Raw genomic sequence first — 19,095 nt, forward strand, 5'->3', positions numbered from 1 at the left:
TTTCATGTTTTAGGTACTAAGAGAATCAACTATGTATGAAGTGAATTACATGTAAACAACATTTTAAACTATGTGATATTTGATAGAGCAATACGTTTTATCAGACGAAGAATCCAAAACAGACTATCATTATACAAAAGATATATTAATAATTTAGTATGAATTGAACAAGCACTCTTAGACTAAATGCAGTTTAGTGGACCGTTTTTTCATGCAGAGTTTTATTAGTGGACCGTTTTTTCATGCAATTAAGGTTTGCAATATACTTTTTGGGCAAATGTCACAATAGCATCAGAATAATAAATGTATTTCCAAATTTAGCATATTACCTCTAAAGTTTTAAAAATATAATTATATTTTAAAATTGAACAAAAATTCTAAATACTAAACACTACCTCTAAACTCCATTTTCTAAATATAAATAGATAATCCAAACCATGAATTTTTTTTCTGGGTTTTGTAAACATATGTATATGTAAGTATTAGGATTTAATCTGCGGTACACCGCGTGACAATATTTTTAATTTTAAATATTTTAAATTTATATTGTATTTATTTGTTGTTTTATTAATTAAAAAATATAAAATTTTACAGGTATTTGATATAAGTATTCAAAGTATTGGATTTTTGTAGTGTTTTCAAGGTTTTAAACCGTGTGATATATGTATAATCTAGTAATACCTTTATCTCATGGTACACATCTAAAATTGTTTTTTTTATAAAAAAAATTCCACTTAACTCCCTATATAGGATTAATGCCAACCCGTCTCACCAAAATTAAAATAAATTTTTGCGTCAAAAAAATAATCAGAATAAGTTTTTTTTATCAAATTTAATTATGTTAATTGTTTTACCAAATTAGCATACTTATATAGTTTATGATAATTAATAGAAATTTTAATTTTTGGTAATTCTTCAAAAAATAAAAAATAAACCAAATTATATGGGGGTTTTCAACATATTTAGTGTGACATTTTATAATTGGATTTTCGGTTTAGGAAATTTATTAATGTTAATATAATTATGGATATTGTAAACTTTTGCTATGGAAAATCTGTTGTATATCATTTAAATTTGAGAGATTCTATCATCCATAAAAATAGTTTTGGAGATTTAATGGGTTAAAACTTTAATGGATATGGTTGTTTTTGGAAAAATCGGAATGTATAGATGTTGTTAAGATTTTATGGTAATAAATGTAACAAATGTTGGTCAATTTAAGAAAGTTTAGTATTTGAGTTTCTCTGCAATGCTATTTATGGAATTGTTTTAGGAGTTAATGTTGTAAAAAAATAATTAAATAATTAAAACTTAAAGGGTATAAACCAAAATATACTTCAAAAATGTTAATATAGATTGAATGCTTATAATGTTTTAAATCAAAAATATATTAAAATCAATTATAATACAATTAAAATAGTGAACTGCACTATTGTTTTTACCAATCAAATTTAAATTTAAATTAGTTTTGGTATTTAAAATTCAGAAATTAAAATTTTATTTATTAAGAAAAAATGAAAAATGTATAATTATATTTGTTATTAATAAAATAATATGAAATCCGTATCGCAAATTGTTTTTCACCAATCAAATATTATTTTGTACCGCTTATTTTGGAATAACCGCACTTGTCCCGCAAATACATTTGTTCCGCACGTACCGTAGTTGAACCGTACCGCAATATCAAATTTTTTGTCCCGCACTACTAAATCTGCGGTTACCATTCAGACCCTTAGAGAGTTCGATTTGATCACTGATTACACATGGACCGTAATAATAGCCAATGCATATATGGTCAAAATGTCGGCGGTGAATATGTTTGGGTAGTGCAATAAGGCGTTATATATATTTAGGTTATACTGGTGGAAATTATTATCTCATTGAGGCTTTGGAAGTGTGAAGCGAGGACAATGCATTGACCTTCTAATACAATTTCATCCAACTTTAATATGAGTAACCTAATCGATCCGTCGAACAAATAGAAGACTTGACAGAGAAATTTTAGACTTTCAATATTGAGAAGAAAAATTGGGAAAAAGTTTAAAGGTCATATCTAAACGGCTATATCAAAGCCGACCATTGAAAGAGATTTATCATAAATGGTTCTCTTGATTCTTTATCAAAGTAACAAAGAAGTCATCGAAAAAGAGCCTAAGTGTAGGCTTAACGTATCCGATGCCCAATTAGTTTACACTGGGCATTTAGGAAGCCATAAACATGTCCCTTACAACAAGTCACATGTACTAGATTTGATTATGAACATCAATGATAAGATTCCATTCGGATTTGGTTTCGTATTACATCAATAAATCATATAAATAAATGGGAACCAAAATATGCATAACCGAGAAATTTGGATTTTATGTGGTAAGTCTATCAATGAAGTTGATGGTGGGGGGGGGGGAATTTTGGACATAAACTCATTTCTATAGCATTTTTGAGACTTGTTGGATCCTTTCTAAAACATTTTTAAAGCATTTCTAAAGTAATTTTTGAGACTTGCTAAAGCATTTCTAAAGTAAGACCACTAAAGTTAGATCCTTTACAACTTAAAAAGTTAGTTCGTAGACGTAGAGATTAAATTAATTAAGCTTCATAAAATAGCCTTTTCATTTTATTTATAGTTCACGTAGTAAATAAATGTTTAAAACCAACTGATAACTTTTTTTGACAAAGAACAAATGTAAGTTTGTATCCGAAAATGGTTATTGGAATTTGTGTAGAAGAATTGAGATTGAGATATGATGTTGCTATGTTTGGTGGTGCAGAAATTGGCCATGTAATATAGGTTGCATATGTTAATGAAAATAATAAGTAAGTGAATTTGTTTTGATGAATATATAAATTTTTTTTTGGTTGTTGTTGAACAAAACCCATCTCCAAATGCTTCAAACCTTTAGCAACATCTTTAGCAAAAAAGACTAAAATTAAAACGTCTAAAAATGATACATTTGATCTCAAGTTAATTTTAGACGTTTAAAGGTTTTAAACGTCTAATGTATAATTTTGGTTTTGTGAAATCTCAAGTTTGAATAATGTATCATTTAACTAAAGTTAATGTCGGTTTTTTTTTTTGTCATTAGAACAAGTAGTTTGTTTAACACTGTAATTTTTTTTGATACAATGGGTCATTATCTGAAACTTACCGATGACAAGTTTTGATCCAGAGTCTTTACGCTACTGAGGAGAAAAAAATATGTAGGTGGGCAAAAAATGTGTGAAGCCTATACATCTGGTCCGGGCCGGAACTGGGCCCATTACCACTTGATTTATATATGTAGTGACCGACCTATCCGCACTAAAAAAGAAAAAGAACCAAAAAAAACACACACAGAGAAATCCCTACGTACGTCGAAAGAAGAAGAAGATGGCGGATACTCTGCGGCGGATGTTGGAAAGCGGAAAGCTAACGGACGAACAATGCCTCTCTATTCTGCGGGGATTAGAATCCGATGGATGTACTTCTGAGGTATTACTCTTTTTTTTTTTTTTTTTTTGGCCATGGCGATTGTAATTTTGTATTTGTCCCAAACCTAACAACTTTCTCACACACTCTCCTTTGACCTATCAGAAAGTGATTGAGGAAAAAGTTGTTAAAAGAATCGACAACAGGAAACCTCTGACGCAGTTGTTGGACATGCGGAATCTATCTGATGAGGAATGGGACAATCTTTTACGTGAAATAGATGAAGATCAAGGAGAATCGGAAGAAGTAGACGAAAGGTACTTCCGCCAAATGATTGATTCTCAGGTATGTAGGTAACCCCTAAAAATATTACTTACCTCCTCCTCCCCGCGGCTATATTGTAATTTGTATTTTTTTCTTTTTTTTTTGGGGTTTAGTTTTTCGATATCGATCCTGACGTTCGTGTCCCACCTGCGATGGGACTCTCACATTTTTATTTTGGGGAAGAACAACCACCTCCCGAAATGGTTCTCTACGGCCAGTTGGCTGTTCATTGGTTCAACTTTGAGAACAATAGGAACTTGAAGTTCTTACGCATACCAAAATTGAATACCCAACATCCGTTTGCTCTATACTACTATATTACTGTAGAGGTTGAAGATGTTGATGCTGCTGCTGCTGCTGGTTCGTCTCCGTCTTCTCTCACTCTGCAAACTCTGGTCACAAGATCTTTTGGTGCCTCTTTGGAAGCTATGATGGAAGTTATGATTGAAGGCTGCAGAATCAAACCCACCACAACAGGTTTTCTTTATTTTATTGAAACAAGAAAGACATTTTGTTTCTCTCTACTGACCTGACCTGACCTCCTTTTCTGTTTGTAGCGTATCATCCAGACTTCCAGCACTTCATGTTTAGTAGGGTTGATGCGTTTTACAGAGGATGTATGCCTACCTTTTTGTCGGGACCACCAGAAGAAGCAGCTGATGATCAGAGATTCTACGAGGTTCCGGACGAGGACATTCGTAAAAATGATTGGCTTCGTCTGTATACCCAGTTTGCACTTTTCAAAGTTTGCGAGGCTGGATCTCATGCTTTCCCGCCAAAGGAGATGGAGTTGAAGAAGGTACTTGTGCAAACCCGAGTAACAACAACTCAATATGATGATGATGATGATGATGATGATGATGATGATGATGATGATGATGATGATGATGATGATGATGATGTTGATGATGATGTTGATGTTGATGTTGAGCCGCTGTCTCCGATTCTCAATCCCATTGATGCCAAGTCTATGAATGCCATCTTCCACATAAGCTTCAAGGCCAACTGTCACGACTACACATCCGTAGTAAGGAGAACTGTTGATGGGTTTTCAGGACATATGCACCTCGAAGTCAACACCACGGAGATTGATTGCTTCTCTTCTTCAACAGATGATGAAAGTTAGTTGGTGGTCATGCCGGTGCGCTCTGTTACAATCACTCGTCAGAATACTCCTTCTTATGCTTTATGTCGTTTTATCTATCCTTTGGTTTCTATCGTATCTAAACATTTGTGTTTGTGTTTTCTAATCCACCTCAACTATTATCTGCGTTTGTGTTTTCTATCGCATCAAACAGCTTGGTATGTTGTTGGACTTCTGTTTAAATTTGTCTTTTATCGTTTTTAATAATGAAGGTTTGTGTTTAATAATCTAAACATGTTATACTAGCGCTTTTCAATTTTATTTATTTGGTTTCCCCCACTTAAATTGTGTCTATTAACCAAAAAGAACAAATCACACTTTTACTGGAAACATAACACTGGCTAACATGGAAGCACTCTCAGTTCTGTCTTTAGTCGACAGCAAAATCCCAAACTTATAGTAGTAAAACAATATCAACATTCAGTATAACAGTGTGACTAATTGAGAAGGAAAGGGTTTGACAACTTTTTATGAAGCCGACCTCGCTTAGGTCCCCAACCTTCAAGCTTAGCAACAGGGCAGCCACAATCTAGATCGGAAAAGCAAAACAGCACGGCCACTAGGAGTAGCCATCCTTCTGAGCTCAGCTCTCAAACACTCGTAATCAGGATTCTTGTAATTTGACTCTATAATTCGTTTTGCAGGTTTCTCGTGAGCCAAGGCTGCATTAAACCGCTGTGTGATCTCCTGACGTGTCCTGATCCAAGGGTCGTCACAGCGGCTTTGGAAGGTCTATACAAGATTCTGAAAGTTGGCGAAGCCGAGAAGGCAGTAGACGGTAATCAGTATGCCCAGATGATTGATGACGCAGGAGGTTTGGAGAAGATTGAGGATCTTCAGAGTCACGATAATACTGACATTTACGAGAAAGCTGTGAAATTCCTCGAGTCGTATTGGCCTGTCAGGTAATGCTCCTACTGCTGGTGGTTTCACATTTGGTTGAATGTTTATGCCCCCGAGACTTTTCACAGGTTTATGTAGAATCAAGATATTCTTAGTTGTTTGGACGTAGAGCAGATTTCGCCTGGTGGTTTAAGAATTTGTAGGGTTTTATTTTCAATGGTCTCGACTCCCGTTTTAATTTATTTTTATTTTAGGATGTTGGATATATATATATATATATATATATACATATTTGTTATTGCATTTGTGGCGGAAGCTAATACAGTGTTGTTTGTTGTTGGCAGGATTTTGGAGTGTTAGTATCTGCTTTCGTCTTGTTTGTGTCCCATGTTTAGGAAAGCTTCACTTTACATCAGTCTCTTTTATGGCAGCGACGTAGAAGCAACTGACAACTGATGACACATGTGAACGCTGTGTTGTTTTCTAGAAATTTGATCTGTGTTCACGAGACATTTTTTTTTTTTTTTTACTCAATTCACATCGCTCTGTTCCAATAAAACATCAAAGTGAGAAGAAGACAAATTTGGTCCTAATTCTTCATTCCAATCCAGGAACAGAACGATGCTAAGTGACCACTGATGATAGTTCAAATGGATCAAGAACAATCTCTCTCTCTCTCTCTCTCTCTCTCTCTCTCTCTCTCTCTCTCTCTCTCTCTCTCTCTCTCTCTCTTAGTAAGTTAGTGGGTGTAACCCAATTTTCTAACGTAGACATTTCATCAAAAAATAAAGAAAGAAAGAAGAGTATTAGGTTTGAGTAGGTTGAGAAAGAAAGACAAAGATTCGGGGAATGCAACTTTTACAAACATAAAATGCATTAGTTTGAAAACTTGATATAAGACACTTCATGAATGACGTTGCAAACTTTAGGCAGTAGAGTCGAGAAGGAAGAAGAAGAAGAAATGGGAAGAGGTTCTGTTATTCTCCTTGAATAGTATGTTACAGAGACTCTAAAATACATAAAAGAGTATTCCAGTAAACTAAGAAATCATGATATTTACACGATCTATCTAATTCAGTCACTCTAATAAATAGACCAGGACAGTCAGCTGATACATCCTCTAAATTTCATCAATCCCCACATCTGAGAGGCTACATCCTCATCTTCTGTTACAATAGCAGTACACATCTCTGAGGTCTCTATCAGGCCACTGCTAGGACTTGCTATATGAATTATACTGTTTTCTGATCCATTCTCAGATGTGGTGTGTTCCTTTTATTCCCACTTTCAGCAACGAGCCCAAAAGTGGTTCCTGAGCCACTGTGCCCCAATACCTTAATGGCCGTGCCTTCCCTGAACTTTCTTCTTGCTCCAACCCTGTAAATAATCTGTGTTTCCCATCTTCCATCAGAAGCTCACCTTTTAATCTTTCAATACCAAAGTTTTCACGTTGTCTCAGTTTTCTCCAGCTCCAATACTGTCGTAATCTCTACGCTTAGATTGTCTGCAATTCTTGGCACAACCAGCGTCTGGTTCTCAGAAAAATTCAGGATTGAGTTTATCTTCATCTCAGTAAGATTGATCCTCTGACTGACAGCATCAGGGACCTATTCATAAAATGGTATCAGATAGATGAATATAGACAGATGCACGATGGAAAGATTTCTAAACTAAGTGCACGAGAATCGTTACCAAAACAATCTTTGGCTGCAAAACGGAAAGAAGTGTTGGGAGCTTTTGCAATCTGCAAAAGAAACTACCGCATTGAGTAATGGTTCATGGTTGACAAGCAAATTTCAGATTACACATTTGGCCTGTGGACTACATGAGACCAAGCTCAACGTATTAGCTGCTATGTTTTTTTTTTTTTTTAAACTAATATTTTGGGAGATAGTGAGAAATACCTGGTCACTAAATAACGATAAGGCATATCATTCAAGGTAGGTATGCCCTTGCACATGAACCCATGCTAATTCCTATTTTGTGCAGGCACAACTCAGATTCCTTAATTCAAGAAGACAGAACAAAAAACAACTACGAAGCACCAGAATGAAATGTAGTTTAAATCATACAGCAAGGCAAACCTTACCTTATTCCAGAAAGAAATGAACATTGGAGAACTTTCATCGCTACTGGTCTAAAAGGGAGAAGTGCTAAACCTGAACTAATTCCATCCTGCAATACATTTCTAATCAGATAAATTGACAGAGATTCACACAGGATCATCTGATGGAGCTAGGAAAGAGAGAAAGATATAAAAACCTCAAGAACAAGCAATGATTTTGGACCCATTACCACTTGAATTATATATGTGGTGATCGACCTATCCGCACTTAAAAAGAAGAAGAAACAAAAAAAAATTAAAACACACACACACAGAAAATACTACGTCGAAAGAAGAAGAAGAAGATGGCGGATATTCTGCTGCGGATGTTGGAAAGCGGAGAGCTAACGGACGAACAATGCCTCTCTATGTTGAGGGTATTAAATTCCGGTGGATGCACATCTGAGAAGGTATTATTTTTTATTTTTTTGGCCATGGCGATTGTAATTTTGTATTTGATCTTCCAATATTGCGGCGGGGGCGGCTTTAGATATTAGAAGATGATTATCCCAAACCTAAACAACTTTCTCACACACTCTCCCCCTTGTTGTTGTATGTATCTATCAGAAAGTGATTGAGGAAAAAGCTGTTAAACGACTCAACAAGCGGAAATCTCTGAAGCAGTTGTTGGACATGCGGGATCCGGAAAGCGACCTTCTTCGTCGTTATGAAGAAGAATCGGATTCGGATGAAGAAGAATCGGATTCGGATGACGAAAGGTACCACCGCCAACTCGAGGATTCTCAGGTAGGCAACCCCTAAAAATATTACTTACCTCCCTCCGTCCTCCCCGCCGCTATATTGTAATTTGTTATTTTTTTTTTATTGGATTTAGTTTTTCGATATCGATCGTGACGTTCGTGTCCCATGTTGGGGAGCAATCTCACCATTTTATTTTGGGGAAAATGAGGAAGAACAAGAACCACCTCCCGAAATGGATCTCTACGGCCGGTTGGGAGTTCATTGGTTCAACTTTGAGCACAATAGGAACTTGAAGTTCATTCGCATACCAAAATTGAATACCGGACATCCGTATTCTTCATCCTACTATATTACTATAGAGGTTGAAGATGTTGATGCTGCTGCTGCTGCTGGTGGTTCGTCTCCGTCTTCTCTCACTCTGCAAACTCTGGCCTCAAGACTTTTTTTCCCCCATTTGGATTTTATGATTGAACGCTGCAGAATCAAACCCACAACAGGTAGTGTCTTTTTTTTTTTTTTTAAATTTTATTTAACCAAAAGAAAGACATTTTGTTTCTCTTTACTGACCTGGCTGACCTCCTTTTTTGTTTGTAGTGAAAGCCGAACCACATTCAATTTTCGACCACTTCATCATTGATGGGGTAGATGCGTTTTACAGAGAATGTATGCCTACCTTTTTGTCGGGACCGCCAGAAGAAGCAGCTGATGATCAGAGATTCTACGTGGTTCAGGACGAGGACATTCGTAAAAATGATTGGCTTCTTCTGTATGCCCGCTTTGCACTTTTCAAAGTTTGCGAGGCTGAATCTCATTCTTTCCTGCCAGAGGAGATGCAGTTGAAGAAGATACTTGTGCAAACCCAAGTAAAACCTCAAGATGATGATGATGATGATGATGATGATGATGATGATGATGATGGTGGTGATGATGATGATGATGATGAGCCGATGTCCTCTCCGATTCTCAAGTCTATGAATGCCATCTTCCACATAAGCTTCAGATTCAACTGTCGCGACTACACATCCGTAGTAAGGAGAACTATAGATGGGATACCAGGACATATGCACCTCGAAGTCGAAGTCGAACCCGCTAAGAAACACGGAGATTGATTGCTTCTCTCCTCCAAGAGATGATCAAAGTAGTTGGTGGTCAAGCCGGTGCGCTCTGTTACAATCAGTCACTCGTCAGAATACTTCTTCTTATGCTTTATGTCGTTTTAGCTATCCTTTGGTTTCTAATCCTCCACCGCAACTATATCTACAATCTTGCATTTGTGTTCTCTATCGTATCAAACAGCTTGGTATGTTGTTGTGTTTAAATTTGTCTTTTTTAATAATCAAGGTTTCTTTCAAAGAGGTCCAGTAGCTATTTCCATTAACACTGTTATACTGAATGTCTCTACTCTAAATGTTATACTTAATGTCTCTACTCTAAAGTTCAAGAGATAGATGTTACCAACGGCACATCACAGAGAAGAAAGATAATCTAAACATGTTAACACCTTAATGCGCTAGCTATACTGCATGCATTTATACGAGTCATTGTTTATGATTTTTGAATATAATGGCGCTTTTCAATTTATTATTTCGTTTGCCACACTTAAATTAAACACGGAAGCACTCTCAGTTCTGTCTTTAGTCGACAGCAAAATCTCCCAAATTTATATAGTAAACAATATCTCAACCATAGTATGGAGGAGGATGGCCTGAAGGTGAAGCCCCATTGGGATCAGATGATGGGTACATATATGGGCTTCCACCATAACCTCCTCCGTATTGAGTTTGCACCTGCGGATTCTGCCAACCTGCTGGCGCTGAAGCCGAGACTCCGGCCGCCTTTTGGGCCACCATTAGGCTTAGATCAGGGAGTGTATAGTCTCTGCTTTTGTCGCTAAAAGCCTTCATTCAAACACGGGAAAATAAAAGAAGAAATTACAAGATAGAAAAGAAAAAGCAAGAAAAAAGCATACGCAAATCGATTACTATTCTCTTCCCTTCACATTTTGTTTTTTTTAGGTACACAACTCCAAAAAGCAACAAATCTTATGTACCTTAACATTGAGATCAGTATGACGAGAGTATGATAGTCGAAGCTTACAGTAGCCACCGTCATATATGCAGTGTCCTTCCAGTGCTCCTTTAGCTATTGCCGCAGTTGCTATATCTACAAAGAAGAAATAACAAACATGAAGCAGAAGATGATTGTAATCAAATGCTTAGCATAACCATAAGCTGATTAGATAATGGTTAAAAGATGTTCAGAATTCCTTAAGGGGTTGAATTGGATCACAATCAGATGTTAGTGCAAGGAGATGTACCAGAGTACTGAATTAAGGCTTGCGTTGAACCATTCTTCTCAAATATAGCAATCTTCTGGACAGCTCCATACGCGGAAAACACCTATGAGAAGCAAACGATATTATTGATTTAGAGAGATTAAGCATGCCTGAGAAGCAGAAATGCGCATGACTGTTGTTCCTCACCGTGTGAAGAACATCCACAGTGACAGCATACTGCATGTTCTCAATCAGACCAAGAAGGACGTTGCTCTGAGATTCTACTTTCTTGCCGTCAGCACCTAACGCAGGCTGAAGAAAATATCATAGACCACGTAAGAAAGGTAAACACTGGTGGAGACAGATAGATAAAAGTGTGAGGAGGGCAGGGGAAGAAAACGATACCTGCGTAGACCCGTCCATTGCCGTGTGATTCACTGGAAGGTATGGATTTGTGTAATCTCTGAGTAAATCAAAGAACCAAACATATGATAAAACTATTCTAGCGTAAGGTTTTCAACATTACAGGGAGCATATGCAGACAGAGAACACATTTCAAAGGAATCAAAACTCTACCTGCTCCGGTGGGACTGAAACTTGATGTTGAGATCAGTATGAGCTGAATAAGACATTCGCAAATTGCACGAACCAACATGTTCCGGGAGCAAGTATCTAAATTTAAATGTTCCAAAAACAAAAATATATATATAATCAGTAGAGTTATATCTTAAGGAGAATACAAATGTGTGCATGGAGGAAAAGCGACTATACCTGGGTATACTTCTGCTATCTAACGCATTCCTTGCCGCGGATGCAGTCTCCACATCACTAAATTGAACTAGTGCCTGGCAAGTTAGGAAAGCAGATAAAAAGGTTAATATCATTTCATTTTCTCCATAGAGACGTTTGATACAAATCTCAATGCCTTACCTGGAAACCAGCAGCTTTCTCGAAAGTGGCAATTTTGTGCACAAATCCAAAAGCAGAAAATACCTGAAACAAATTTGGACTCGATATGAACCATGACCATACGGAGGAGGGATAACAGCTAAAGGGAACCAAAACGGTAGAAAGAAACTCAAAATGATCCCGGATTGAGACTAAAAAAAGAGAAGAAGCCCAGATAAGTACAGAGTGACACCTGTCCACTTATGGGCATGATAGACCATAGATAGGAGAATGACGAACACGATACTATTTCCAAACTCTCTCCAGAAAGATTTTAATAAAGAGGCATCAACATCTGTGATTCGAGCATTTCATTAATGTTGATATACTATGATTTGAATAGTGTGTCTATGTAAAAGTTACTCAAAGAAGTTTTTTTGTTTAGTAGCAAGAGTTGAAAAATCTTCTTTATAAATTCATCTGCTCGAAGCACAACTCACTGCCTCACCCATGTAAAACATCAATCACATATCTTATCAAATATGACCAATTTTAACTGAAAAATGCCTACTGATAAAAGAAGAATTCAGTGAAAGAATCTCACACTCGGAATCATTACCAAGCTGGTCAACCCCTTGGGAAGCAAAGCAAAATCAAAGTGCTAAGCAAGCAAGGAATTTTAAAATGAAGGTAATGCACTCACCAGATGGATAACATCGATGCTCACTTCGTGAGATTCCACCCCTTCAAAGGTAACCAAGAGGACATTCCCAGGGACATCTCCAGGACTCTGATTGTTTACAATTTCATGGCGATTAGAGTACTGAATATACACAGTTTTCCCTCGAATCTGAGCTGGCTCTGAAGATGAAGCATAATACGAAACCATTGATATAGCTTGGTTCAAGTCAGCCTGTACGTCAATCAAATGCTTCAGAAACCAATTCAACATGGTTATGATTCATGATACTACAAGTTCAATTAAGTGCTTCAATTTCAAGTAAGCAGTTCCAATTTCACTTTATCGTTTCCTAACCAAATCCTCAGGAGCTAGCAAAAAAAAAAAAAAAAACAATCTGAGAGGAGAAAAAGGCTCACAAATTCGACGAAGGCTTGGTTGCGATTGGCGCCGACATTGCTCTTGGTATTAACGATCTTGCCGAATCGTTTGCAAAGGTCGATGAGCTCCTCTTCAACGCACTCCCATGGGAGATTCCGCAGATGCACCACCTTCGACGGCGTCTGCGTATAGCGGAACTGCGTATGGCCTGAGCTCGACATCTCCGATTACGGCGGCGTTCGATACTTAGTTCGGATTTGGTTAAAAACGATCACAACAGACCAAAGCCGCCGGAAAAGTAAAAGTTTCGCGATTCGATTTCTCTCGATTAGAGTAACAAATTTTCTCATCGGAACCTAACCCAGACAGCTAAATTATCAGGAAATGTTTTCAAATTTGCCCCTAATATTTATATCTTCTCCAAATTTGGCCCTTAGTTTTTAGTACCCCCTACTTGTGTTACTAAAATATTTTTTATCGATCAGTCAAGGCAGATCGATCTTTGACTATTGAAGTTACATGCATGCTTCCGTTTCAAATATTTGAATTGTTCTTTTTATATATATTATATGTTCAATATATATACTACTACCATGTACGGTCTTAGAAGCCAACCTTTACATGATTGAGAATGAGCCGAGCTTCTTCTTTGCTAGCAACCAAACTTATGGATCCCACCATGACCTGTTCTGGATTCCATGTTTTGTTTTGCTAATAAATCTGAATGTCAGGAAGAGCACAGATGTGATATACTAATCTAAGTCGGTTTGTTTGTCGTATGACTCAGAGGTGTTTAGTTGTTTGCTAAGGCTAAGGGAGTCGATTTGCCAACTTTTTTTGTACTGTTAAGACCCCCTGTAGAAAAATACTTCAACTAAACCCGAAAAAGCAAAATATTGGGGTACATATCATATGTATCGATGGACTTAGTAATTATGGGCTTGTTACGTATTTATCTCGTCTTAGTCGGTTGTATGTGTTTTGTGTAAACCCTAATCGAGTCATGTATATAAGCTGTTTAACAGTAGATTAATGAAAGCGAGGCAGTTTGATATCTAATTCTACATGGTATCAGAGCTAAGATCTTATAAACAGACCTAAATTTTTCCGTTGTCTTCTTCTTTTTCTTTTGTTCGATAGTTTCGAACTTTCTCTTTGTTTCAAAGTTGTTTCTCTCGATAGTTTCGGGATCTCTCCTCTCATCGTTTGAGAAGTCATGTCCAATTCTGAAGAATCCTCTGTTACGAAAAGTGCAGCAGCGACGATGTCTCAATCCGCGTCTGTGGTGGTCTCACCGTACACTCTTGCTAGCTCCGACAACCCTGGCTCCATGATCTCTGCTGTCGTTTTGACCGGAGATAATTACAACGAATGGGCAACGGAGATGTTGAATGCTCTTCAAGCTAAGCGCAAAACAGGGTTTATTAATGGTACGATTCCAAAGCCGGTGAGCAGTGATCCTGACTTTGAGAATTGGCAAACCGTGAATTCGATGATAGTTAGGTGGATTCGAACAAGTATTGAGCCAAAAGTCAAGTCTACTGTCACCTTCATATCCGATGCTCATCAGTTATGGGTCGATTTGAAGGAACGTTTCTCTGTGGGGAACAAGGTGCGTATTCATGAAATCAAAGCTCAGCTTGCTTCTTGTTGTCAAGATGGGCAGACCGTTCTGGATTATTATGGGTGGTTGTGTACTCTCTGGGAAGAGTATAGTATTTACAAACCGATCAAAGCATGTACTTGCGGTTTGTGTGTTTGTGGTGCTGCTCTTGAGCCTGCTAAAGAACGTGAAGAAGAGAAAGTACATCAGTTTTTGTTGGGACTTGATGAATCTAGGTTTGGAGGGATTTGCACTAACATTATTTCAATGGATCCTTTGCCTTCTCTCGGTGAAGTGTACTCTCGGATCATCAGAGAAGAACGTCGCTTGTCTACTGTTCGGGTTCGTGAGCAGCAAACCGAAGTTGTAGGATTTCTTGTTCGTCGTGATCAAAGTGAGATGTTGTCTAATGGTGCCAATCGAACTGATTCATCATTGGTGCGGTCTCGGACGGCTTGTTCTCATTGTGGACGTGTTGGTCACGAGAAAAAGGATTGTTGGCAGATCGTTGGTTTTCTGGAGTGGTGGTCTGAACGTAATAGTAACGGTCGTGGTTCTAGAAGACATGGACGTGGTGGTCGCGGTTCTGGTTTCCAGGGTTCTGGTTCCAATGTCTCGGGTCGTGGACGTGGGCAGGTTGTTGCAGCTTATGCCACCAGTGCTAATCCTTCAGCGTTTTCAAACTTTACTCCAGATCAAATGAAGGTGCTTGCTCGCATGATAGAAGAAAACTCGGGCACTCCATCTTCTGACAAATTGTCTGGTAAGCTAGCACTTGGCGATGTGTTTTAGACACCGGTGCGTCTCATCACATGACCCGGCATATGTCTCTTTTACTTGATATTGTGCCTATTCCATCGTGTTCTGTGGGGTTTGCCGACGGTAGTAAAACCAATGTCACAAGCATGGGAGTTCTTCCTCTTTCGGACACTGTCAAGTTGACTAATGTCCTTTATGTTCCTGATTTAACTTGCAATTTACTCTCGGTCTCCAAAATTGTGAAACAAACGAAGTGTTTTGCAACATTCACTGATACTATTTGTGTCTTACAGGACCGTTTTTCGAGGACTCGGATTGGGACCGGGGAAGAACGTGATGGGGTGTACTATCTTACGGATGTTGCTACTGCGAAGATACATACAGTTAAAGTCTCTTCTGATCAAGCCTTGTGGCATAAGCGCTTAGGACATCCAAGTTATTCGGTGTTTTCGTTTTTACCTATGTTTTCTCATTCATCTACGTGTGTTGGTTCTCACTCTTGTGATGTTTGTTTTCGGGCAATACAAACAAGAGAAACTTTTCCAGAAAGTATTAATAAAACCAGTGATTGTTTTTCCTTGATTCATTGTGATGTTTGGGGGCCATATCGTGTTCCTTCTTCTTGTGGTGCTGTGTATTTTTTGGCGATATTCGATGACTTTTCAAGAGCTGTGTGGACGTATTTGTTACTCAAAAAGTCAGAAGTGCGTGTTGTTTTAAAGAATTTTCTGTCCTATACAGAAAAACAGTTTGGCAAGTCGGTGAAAATGATGCGTAGTGATAATGGTACATAATTCATGTGTCTTTCTGCCTATTTTCGTGAGCAAGGTATAATTCATCAAACATCGTGTGTCGGGACTCCACAACAGAATGGACGTGTCAAACGCAAACATAGACACATTCTCAATGTTTTTCGTGCGTTGTTGTTCCAAGCACATTTGCCTATCAAATTTTGGGGGGAGGCTGTTCTTACATCTGCTTATTTGATCAATCGGACTCCTTCCTCTGTTCTTGGTGGTCGCACTCCATACGAGGTTCTTCATGGTTGTAAACCTGTGTATGATCAACTTCGTGTCTTTGGATCGGCGTGTTACACTCATCGTGTGTCTCGTGATAAAGACAAGTTTGGTGAACGTAGTCGACGGTGTATGTTTGTTGGTTATCCATTTGGTATGAAAGGTTGGAAAGTCTATGATCTTGAGCGTACTGAGTTTATAATTTCTCGTGATGTGGTCTTTAATGAAGATGTTTTTCCTTATGACCAAGCATCCTCTTCGTCTCCGGTTGTTGTCTCTCCTGCTACCTCTCATGATGATGATTGGGCGTTGTCTTCGTCTCCTATAGTAAGGGGGAGATCTGATGCGAATAATGTTGATTCGTTCGTTCATGCTGCTCAAGATAGTGTTGATGAAGATGGTGTTGTTGCATCTTTGCCTGCTCTCTCTCCTGTTACAACACTCGTTCCTACGACTGTTGTTCCGACACTCGCTCCACCTGCTAACCAAGATGGTCTTGTTGATTCGTCCTCATCACACACAGAGGGTTTGTCTCCTTCTACTGATTTACTGCCTGTGGTATCCACTGTTGAGCCAGTTGTTGAGCCAGTTGTTCCTAGACAGAGTACAAGACCCAAGAATGCGCCTATTTGGTTAAAAGATTATGTTACCAACTCCGTGATATGTACACCCGACGCATCACCCGTTCTCTCCGACTCTCCACTCCAGTCCTCGTCATCAGATCTAGGTACTGTGCTCTACCCTCTAACTGATTTTATCTCCGATAAAAGTTTTTCACCACGTCATAGGGCATTTTTTGGCGGCCATCACCACCAATGTCGAGCCTAAGCATTTTAAAGAGGTTGTCCAGATCAAAGTGTGGAACAATGCTATGCACAAAGAGGTTGATGCTCTTGAGGTGAAACGTACTTGGGATGTTTGTGATTTGCCTCCGGGAAAAGTTGCTCTCGGTAGTCAGTGGGTTTACAAGACCAAGTATCATTCCGATGGTTCCATCGAACGCTACAAAGCCCGTCTTGTTGCTCTTGGTAATAATCAAGTTGAGGGGGAGGATTACAATGAAACGTTTTCTCCTGTTGTCCGCATGACTACGGTTCGTACTTTGCTTCGTCTTGTTGCGGCTAATCACTGGGAGGTCTATCAAATGGATGTCAACAACGCATTTCTTCATGGTGATTTGGAAGAAGAAGTGTATATGAAGCTTCCCCCAGGTTTCCGTCATTCGCATCCTGGAAAAGTTTGTCGTTTACGCAAGTCTATCTATGGTCTTAAACAGGCTCTTTATTGGATTCTCTTCTTCGGTTTGGTTTTGTGGAATCCTATGATGACTATTCTTTGTTCATTTACTCTCATAAGGACATTGAGTTACGGGTTCTTGTATATGTTGACGATCTTATCATTACTGGTAACAATGGATACATGATTCAAAAATTCAAGGAATATCTCAGCCGTTGTTTCTCTATGAAAGATTTGGGTAAGCTTAAATATTTTCTTGGTATTGAAGTTAGTCATGGTAAGGAGGGGATTTTCTTGTCTCAACGCAAGTACACCTTGGATCTTCTTGTTGATAGTGGTACTACGGCTGTGCGGCCTGCCATTACTCCTCTTGAGCAAAATCACAAAATTCCTCTCGATGATGGTCCTCTTCTTACTGATCCTAAACTGTATCGTCGGCTGGTTGGTCATTTACTCTATCTCCTTCACACTCGTCCGGAGCTTAGTTACTCTGTTCATGAAAGAACCACGCGAGGCTCATTGGAATGCTGCGTTGCGTGTTGCCTGTTTTCTTAAGGGTGCTCCGGGTCAAGGTATACTTCTTAAAGCCGATCAAGATTTGTCTCTTCACGTGTACTGTGATTTGGATTGGTCGTCTTGTCCTTTAACGCGTCGGTCTCTTAATGCTTATGTCGTTTTACTTGGTGATTCACCTATCGCTTGGAAAACAAAGAAGCAAGATGTTGTTTCTCACTCTTCAGCTGAAGCTGAATATCGGTCAATGGCTTTTGCGTTAAAGAAAATTATGTGGTTACGCAAGCTATTGACAGGATTGGGTGTCAAACAGTGCTCTCCCGCTCATCTCTATTGTGATAACCAAGCTGCTCTGCATATTGCGTCCAACCCCGTTTTTCATGAACGGACTAAACATATTGAAAATGATTGTCATGTTGTTCGTGATGCGGTTCTCAATGGTACCCTTTCTACTCATCATGTGCGTACAAACGAACAGCTCGAGGACATTTTTACCAAAGCTCTTGGTCGTTGTCAGTTTGAGTATATAGTGTCCAAGTTGGGCATTCAGGATCTTCATGCTCCAACTTGAGGGGGAGTATTGGGGTACATATCATATGTATCGATGGGCTTAGTAATTATGGGCTTGTTACGTATTTATCACGTCTTAGTCGGTTGTATGTGTTCTGTGTAAACCCTAATCGAGTCATGTATATAAGCAGATTAATGAAAGCAAGGCAGTTTGATATCAAATTCTACACAAAACACTATTGATTTGGTCATAGAGACTTGGGACTTCAAAGTCCAAGCTGTTTCTTGACCCTACATTGAACTAACTATCAGTTAAATCTCAAATCCTTATTACAATCCTCTTAATATAACGTACTCGTTGTCTTTGTCGCGAGGGTCTCAAACTCTTTGTACTGTTTATGAAGGGACTACTCTATAAAGTCCATTAATACTGAAAACGCAAGAGCTATTGATATGTATGGAAACTGAGACACAAACTGAATCACAAACTAAGACAGGGGTTCTTCAAAATAAAACTTCTTTATTAGACAATTTGTTTAGTAAACTTACAAGTTTCACTCAATCAATTATCTAATCTCTCATGTTCATGGATCTATACACAATCCAAGAACCTCTCAAGACAAACCCCTTAATCCCCTTAAGCATTATGCTTTCCTACAAGAACCCACATAACCTTAATGTCTAAGAATTCTCTTGCTCTTTTGTGCTCACC

At 38.4% G+C, this 19,095-nt stretch overlaps 4 protein-coding genes and 1 long non-coding RNA gene across 7 annotated transcripts; 3 read left to right on the top strand and 2 right to left on the bottom strand.

The window, feature by feature from the left end:
- Positions 1 to 3,306: 3,306 nt before the first annotated feature.
- LOC104763810 (UPF0725 protein At3g44770-like) lies at positions 3,307 to 5,101 on the top strand. The gene is made up of 4 exons (XM_087500757.1): positions 3,307 to 3,469; positions 3,572 to 3,751; positions 3,844 to 4,207; positions 4,288 to 5,101. Exons 1-4 carry the CDS (start codon positions 3,368 to 3,370, stop codon positions 4,854 to 4,856), a joined length of 1,215 nt encoding a protein of 404 aa, XP_087356883.1. The 5' UTR covers positions 3,307 to 3,367; the 3' UTR covers positions 4,857 to 5,101.
- Positions 5,102 to 6,679: 1,578 nt separating this feature from the next.
- Positions 6,680 to 8,119, bottom strand: LOC147920026 (uncharacterized). The gene is made up of 5 exons (XR_015590614.1): positions 7,980 to 8,119; positions 7,807 to 7,892; positions 7,622 to 7,693; positions 7,410 to 7,461; positions 6,680 to 7,324 (listed from the first exon to the last, which is right to left on the bottom strand). It is a non-coding gene; the product is annotated as an uncharacterized LOC147920026 (long non-coding RNA).
- LOC104702931 (UPF0725 protein At3g44770-like) lies at positions 7,890 to 9,876 on the top strand. Its single transcript, XM_087500760.1, has 4 exons — positions 7,890 to 8,231; positions 8,389 to 8,568; positions 8,657 to 9,020; positions 9,118 to 9,876. Exons 1-4 carry the CDS (start codon positions 8,127 to 8,129, stop codon positions 9,630 to 9,632), a joined length of 1,164 nt encoding a protein of 387 aa, XP_087356886.1. The 5' UTR covers positions 7,890 to 8,126; the 3' UTR covers positions 9,633 to 9,876.
- Positions 9,877 to 10,067: 191 nt separating this feature from the next.
- Positions 10,068 to 13,131, bottom strand: LOC104767284 (polypyrimidine tract-binding protein homolog 1). 3 transcript variants are annotated; one of them, XM_087500758.1, is made up of 10 exons: positions 12,785 to 13,131; positions 12,390 to 12,599; positions 11,729 to 11,791; positions 11,570 to 11,643; positions 11,375 to 11,470; positions 11,204 to 11,261; positions 11,006 to 11,110; positions 10,841 to 10,922; positions 10,574 to 10,686; positions 10,068 to 10,421 (listed from the first exon to the last, which is right to left on the bottom strand). In XM_087500758.1, exons 1-10 carry the CDS (start codon positions 12,965 to 12,967, stop codon positions 10,203 to 10,205), a joined length of 1,203 nt encoding a protein of 400 aa, XP_087356884.1. In that variant the 5' UTR covers positions 12,968 to 13,131; the 3' UTR covers positions 10,068 to 10,202. The 3 variants fall into 3 exon arrangements, with proteins under 3 accessions (XP_087356884.1, XP_010489631.2, XP_087356885.1); XM_010491329.3 differs by having other exon boundaries at positions 10,621 to 10,686; positions 12,785 to 13,100; XM_087500759.1 differs by lacking the exon at positions 12,785 to 13,131 and adding an exon at positions 11,940 to 12,041 and having other exon boundaries at positions 12,390 to 12,530.
- An 831-nt stretch (positions 13,132 to 13,962) lies between these two features.
- LOC147920027 (uncharacterized) lies at positions 13,963 to 15,445 on the top strand. The gene is made up of 2 exons (XM_087503098.1): positions 13,963 to 15,112; positions 15,402 to 15,445. The coding sequence occupies exons 1-2, from the start codon at positions 13,963 to 13,965 to the stop codon at positions 15,443 to 15,445; spliced, it is 1,194 nt and encodes a 397-aa protein (XP_087359224.1).
- Positions 15,446 to 19,095: the final 3,650 nt, after the last annotated feature.

Source organism: Camelina sativa, chromosome 19, assembly GCF_030686135.1.
Source record: "Camelina sativa cultivar CO46 ecotype springtype chromosome 19, ASM3068613v1".
Lineage (NCBI taxonomy): Eukaryota > Viridiplantae > Streptophyta > Magnoliopsida > Brassicales > Brassicaceae > Camelina > Camelina sativa.

Excerpts from the sequence above, each read along its gene's own strand:
- LOC104767284 (XM_087500758.1), bottom strand. The coding sequence starts at position 12,967 with ATGTCGAGCTCAGGCCATACGCAGTTCCGCTATACGCAGACGCCGTCG. Across the intron at positions 11,262-11,374 it reads TTTCAGTCCCACCGGAGCAG|AGATTACACAAATCCATACC; the intron begins GTAGAGTTTTGA and ends TGATTTACTCAG. Across the intron at positions 11,111-11,203 it reads CAATGGACGGGTCTACGCAG|CCTGCGTTAGGTGCTGACGG; the intron begins GTATCGTTTTCT and ends TATTTTCTTCAG.
- LOC104763810 (XM_087500757.1), top strand. The coding sequence starts at position 3,368 with ATGGCGGATACTCTGCGGCGGATGTTGGAAAGCGGAAAGCTAACGGAC. Across the intron at positions 3,470-3,571 it reads CCGATGGATGTACTTCTGAG|AAAGTGATTGAGGAAAAAGT; the intron begins GTATTACTCTTT and ends TTGACCTATCAG. Across the intron at positions 3,752-3,843 it reads GCCAAATGATTGATTCTCAG|TTTTTCGATATCGATCCTGA; the intron begins GTATGTAGGTAA and ends TTTGGGGTTTAG.
- LOC147920027 (XM_087503098.1), top strand. The coding sequence starts at position 13,963 with ATGTCCAATTCTGAAGAATCCTCTGTTACGAAAAGTGCAGCAGCGACG. Across the intron at positions 15,113-15,401 it reads ATCTTCTGACAAATTGTCTG|GACCGTTTTTCGAGGACTCG; the intron begins GTAAGCTAGCAC and ends TGTGTCTTACAG.
- LOC104702931 (XM_087500760.1), top strand. The coding sequence starts at position 8,127 with ATGGCGGATATTCTGCTGCGGATGTTGGAAAGCGGAGAGCTAACGGAC. Across the intron at positions 8,569-8,656 it reads GCCAACTCGAGGATTCTCAG|TTTTTCGATATCGATCGTGA; the intron begins GTAGGCAACCCC and ends TATTGGATTTAG. Across the intron at positions 9,021-9,117 it reads CAGAATCAAACCCACAACAG|TGAAAGCCGAACCACATTCA; the intron begins GTAGTGTCTTTT and ends TTTTGTTTGTAG.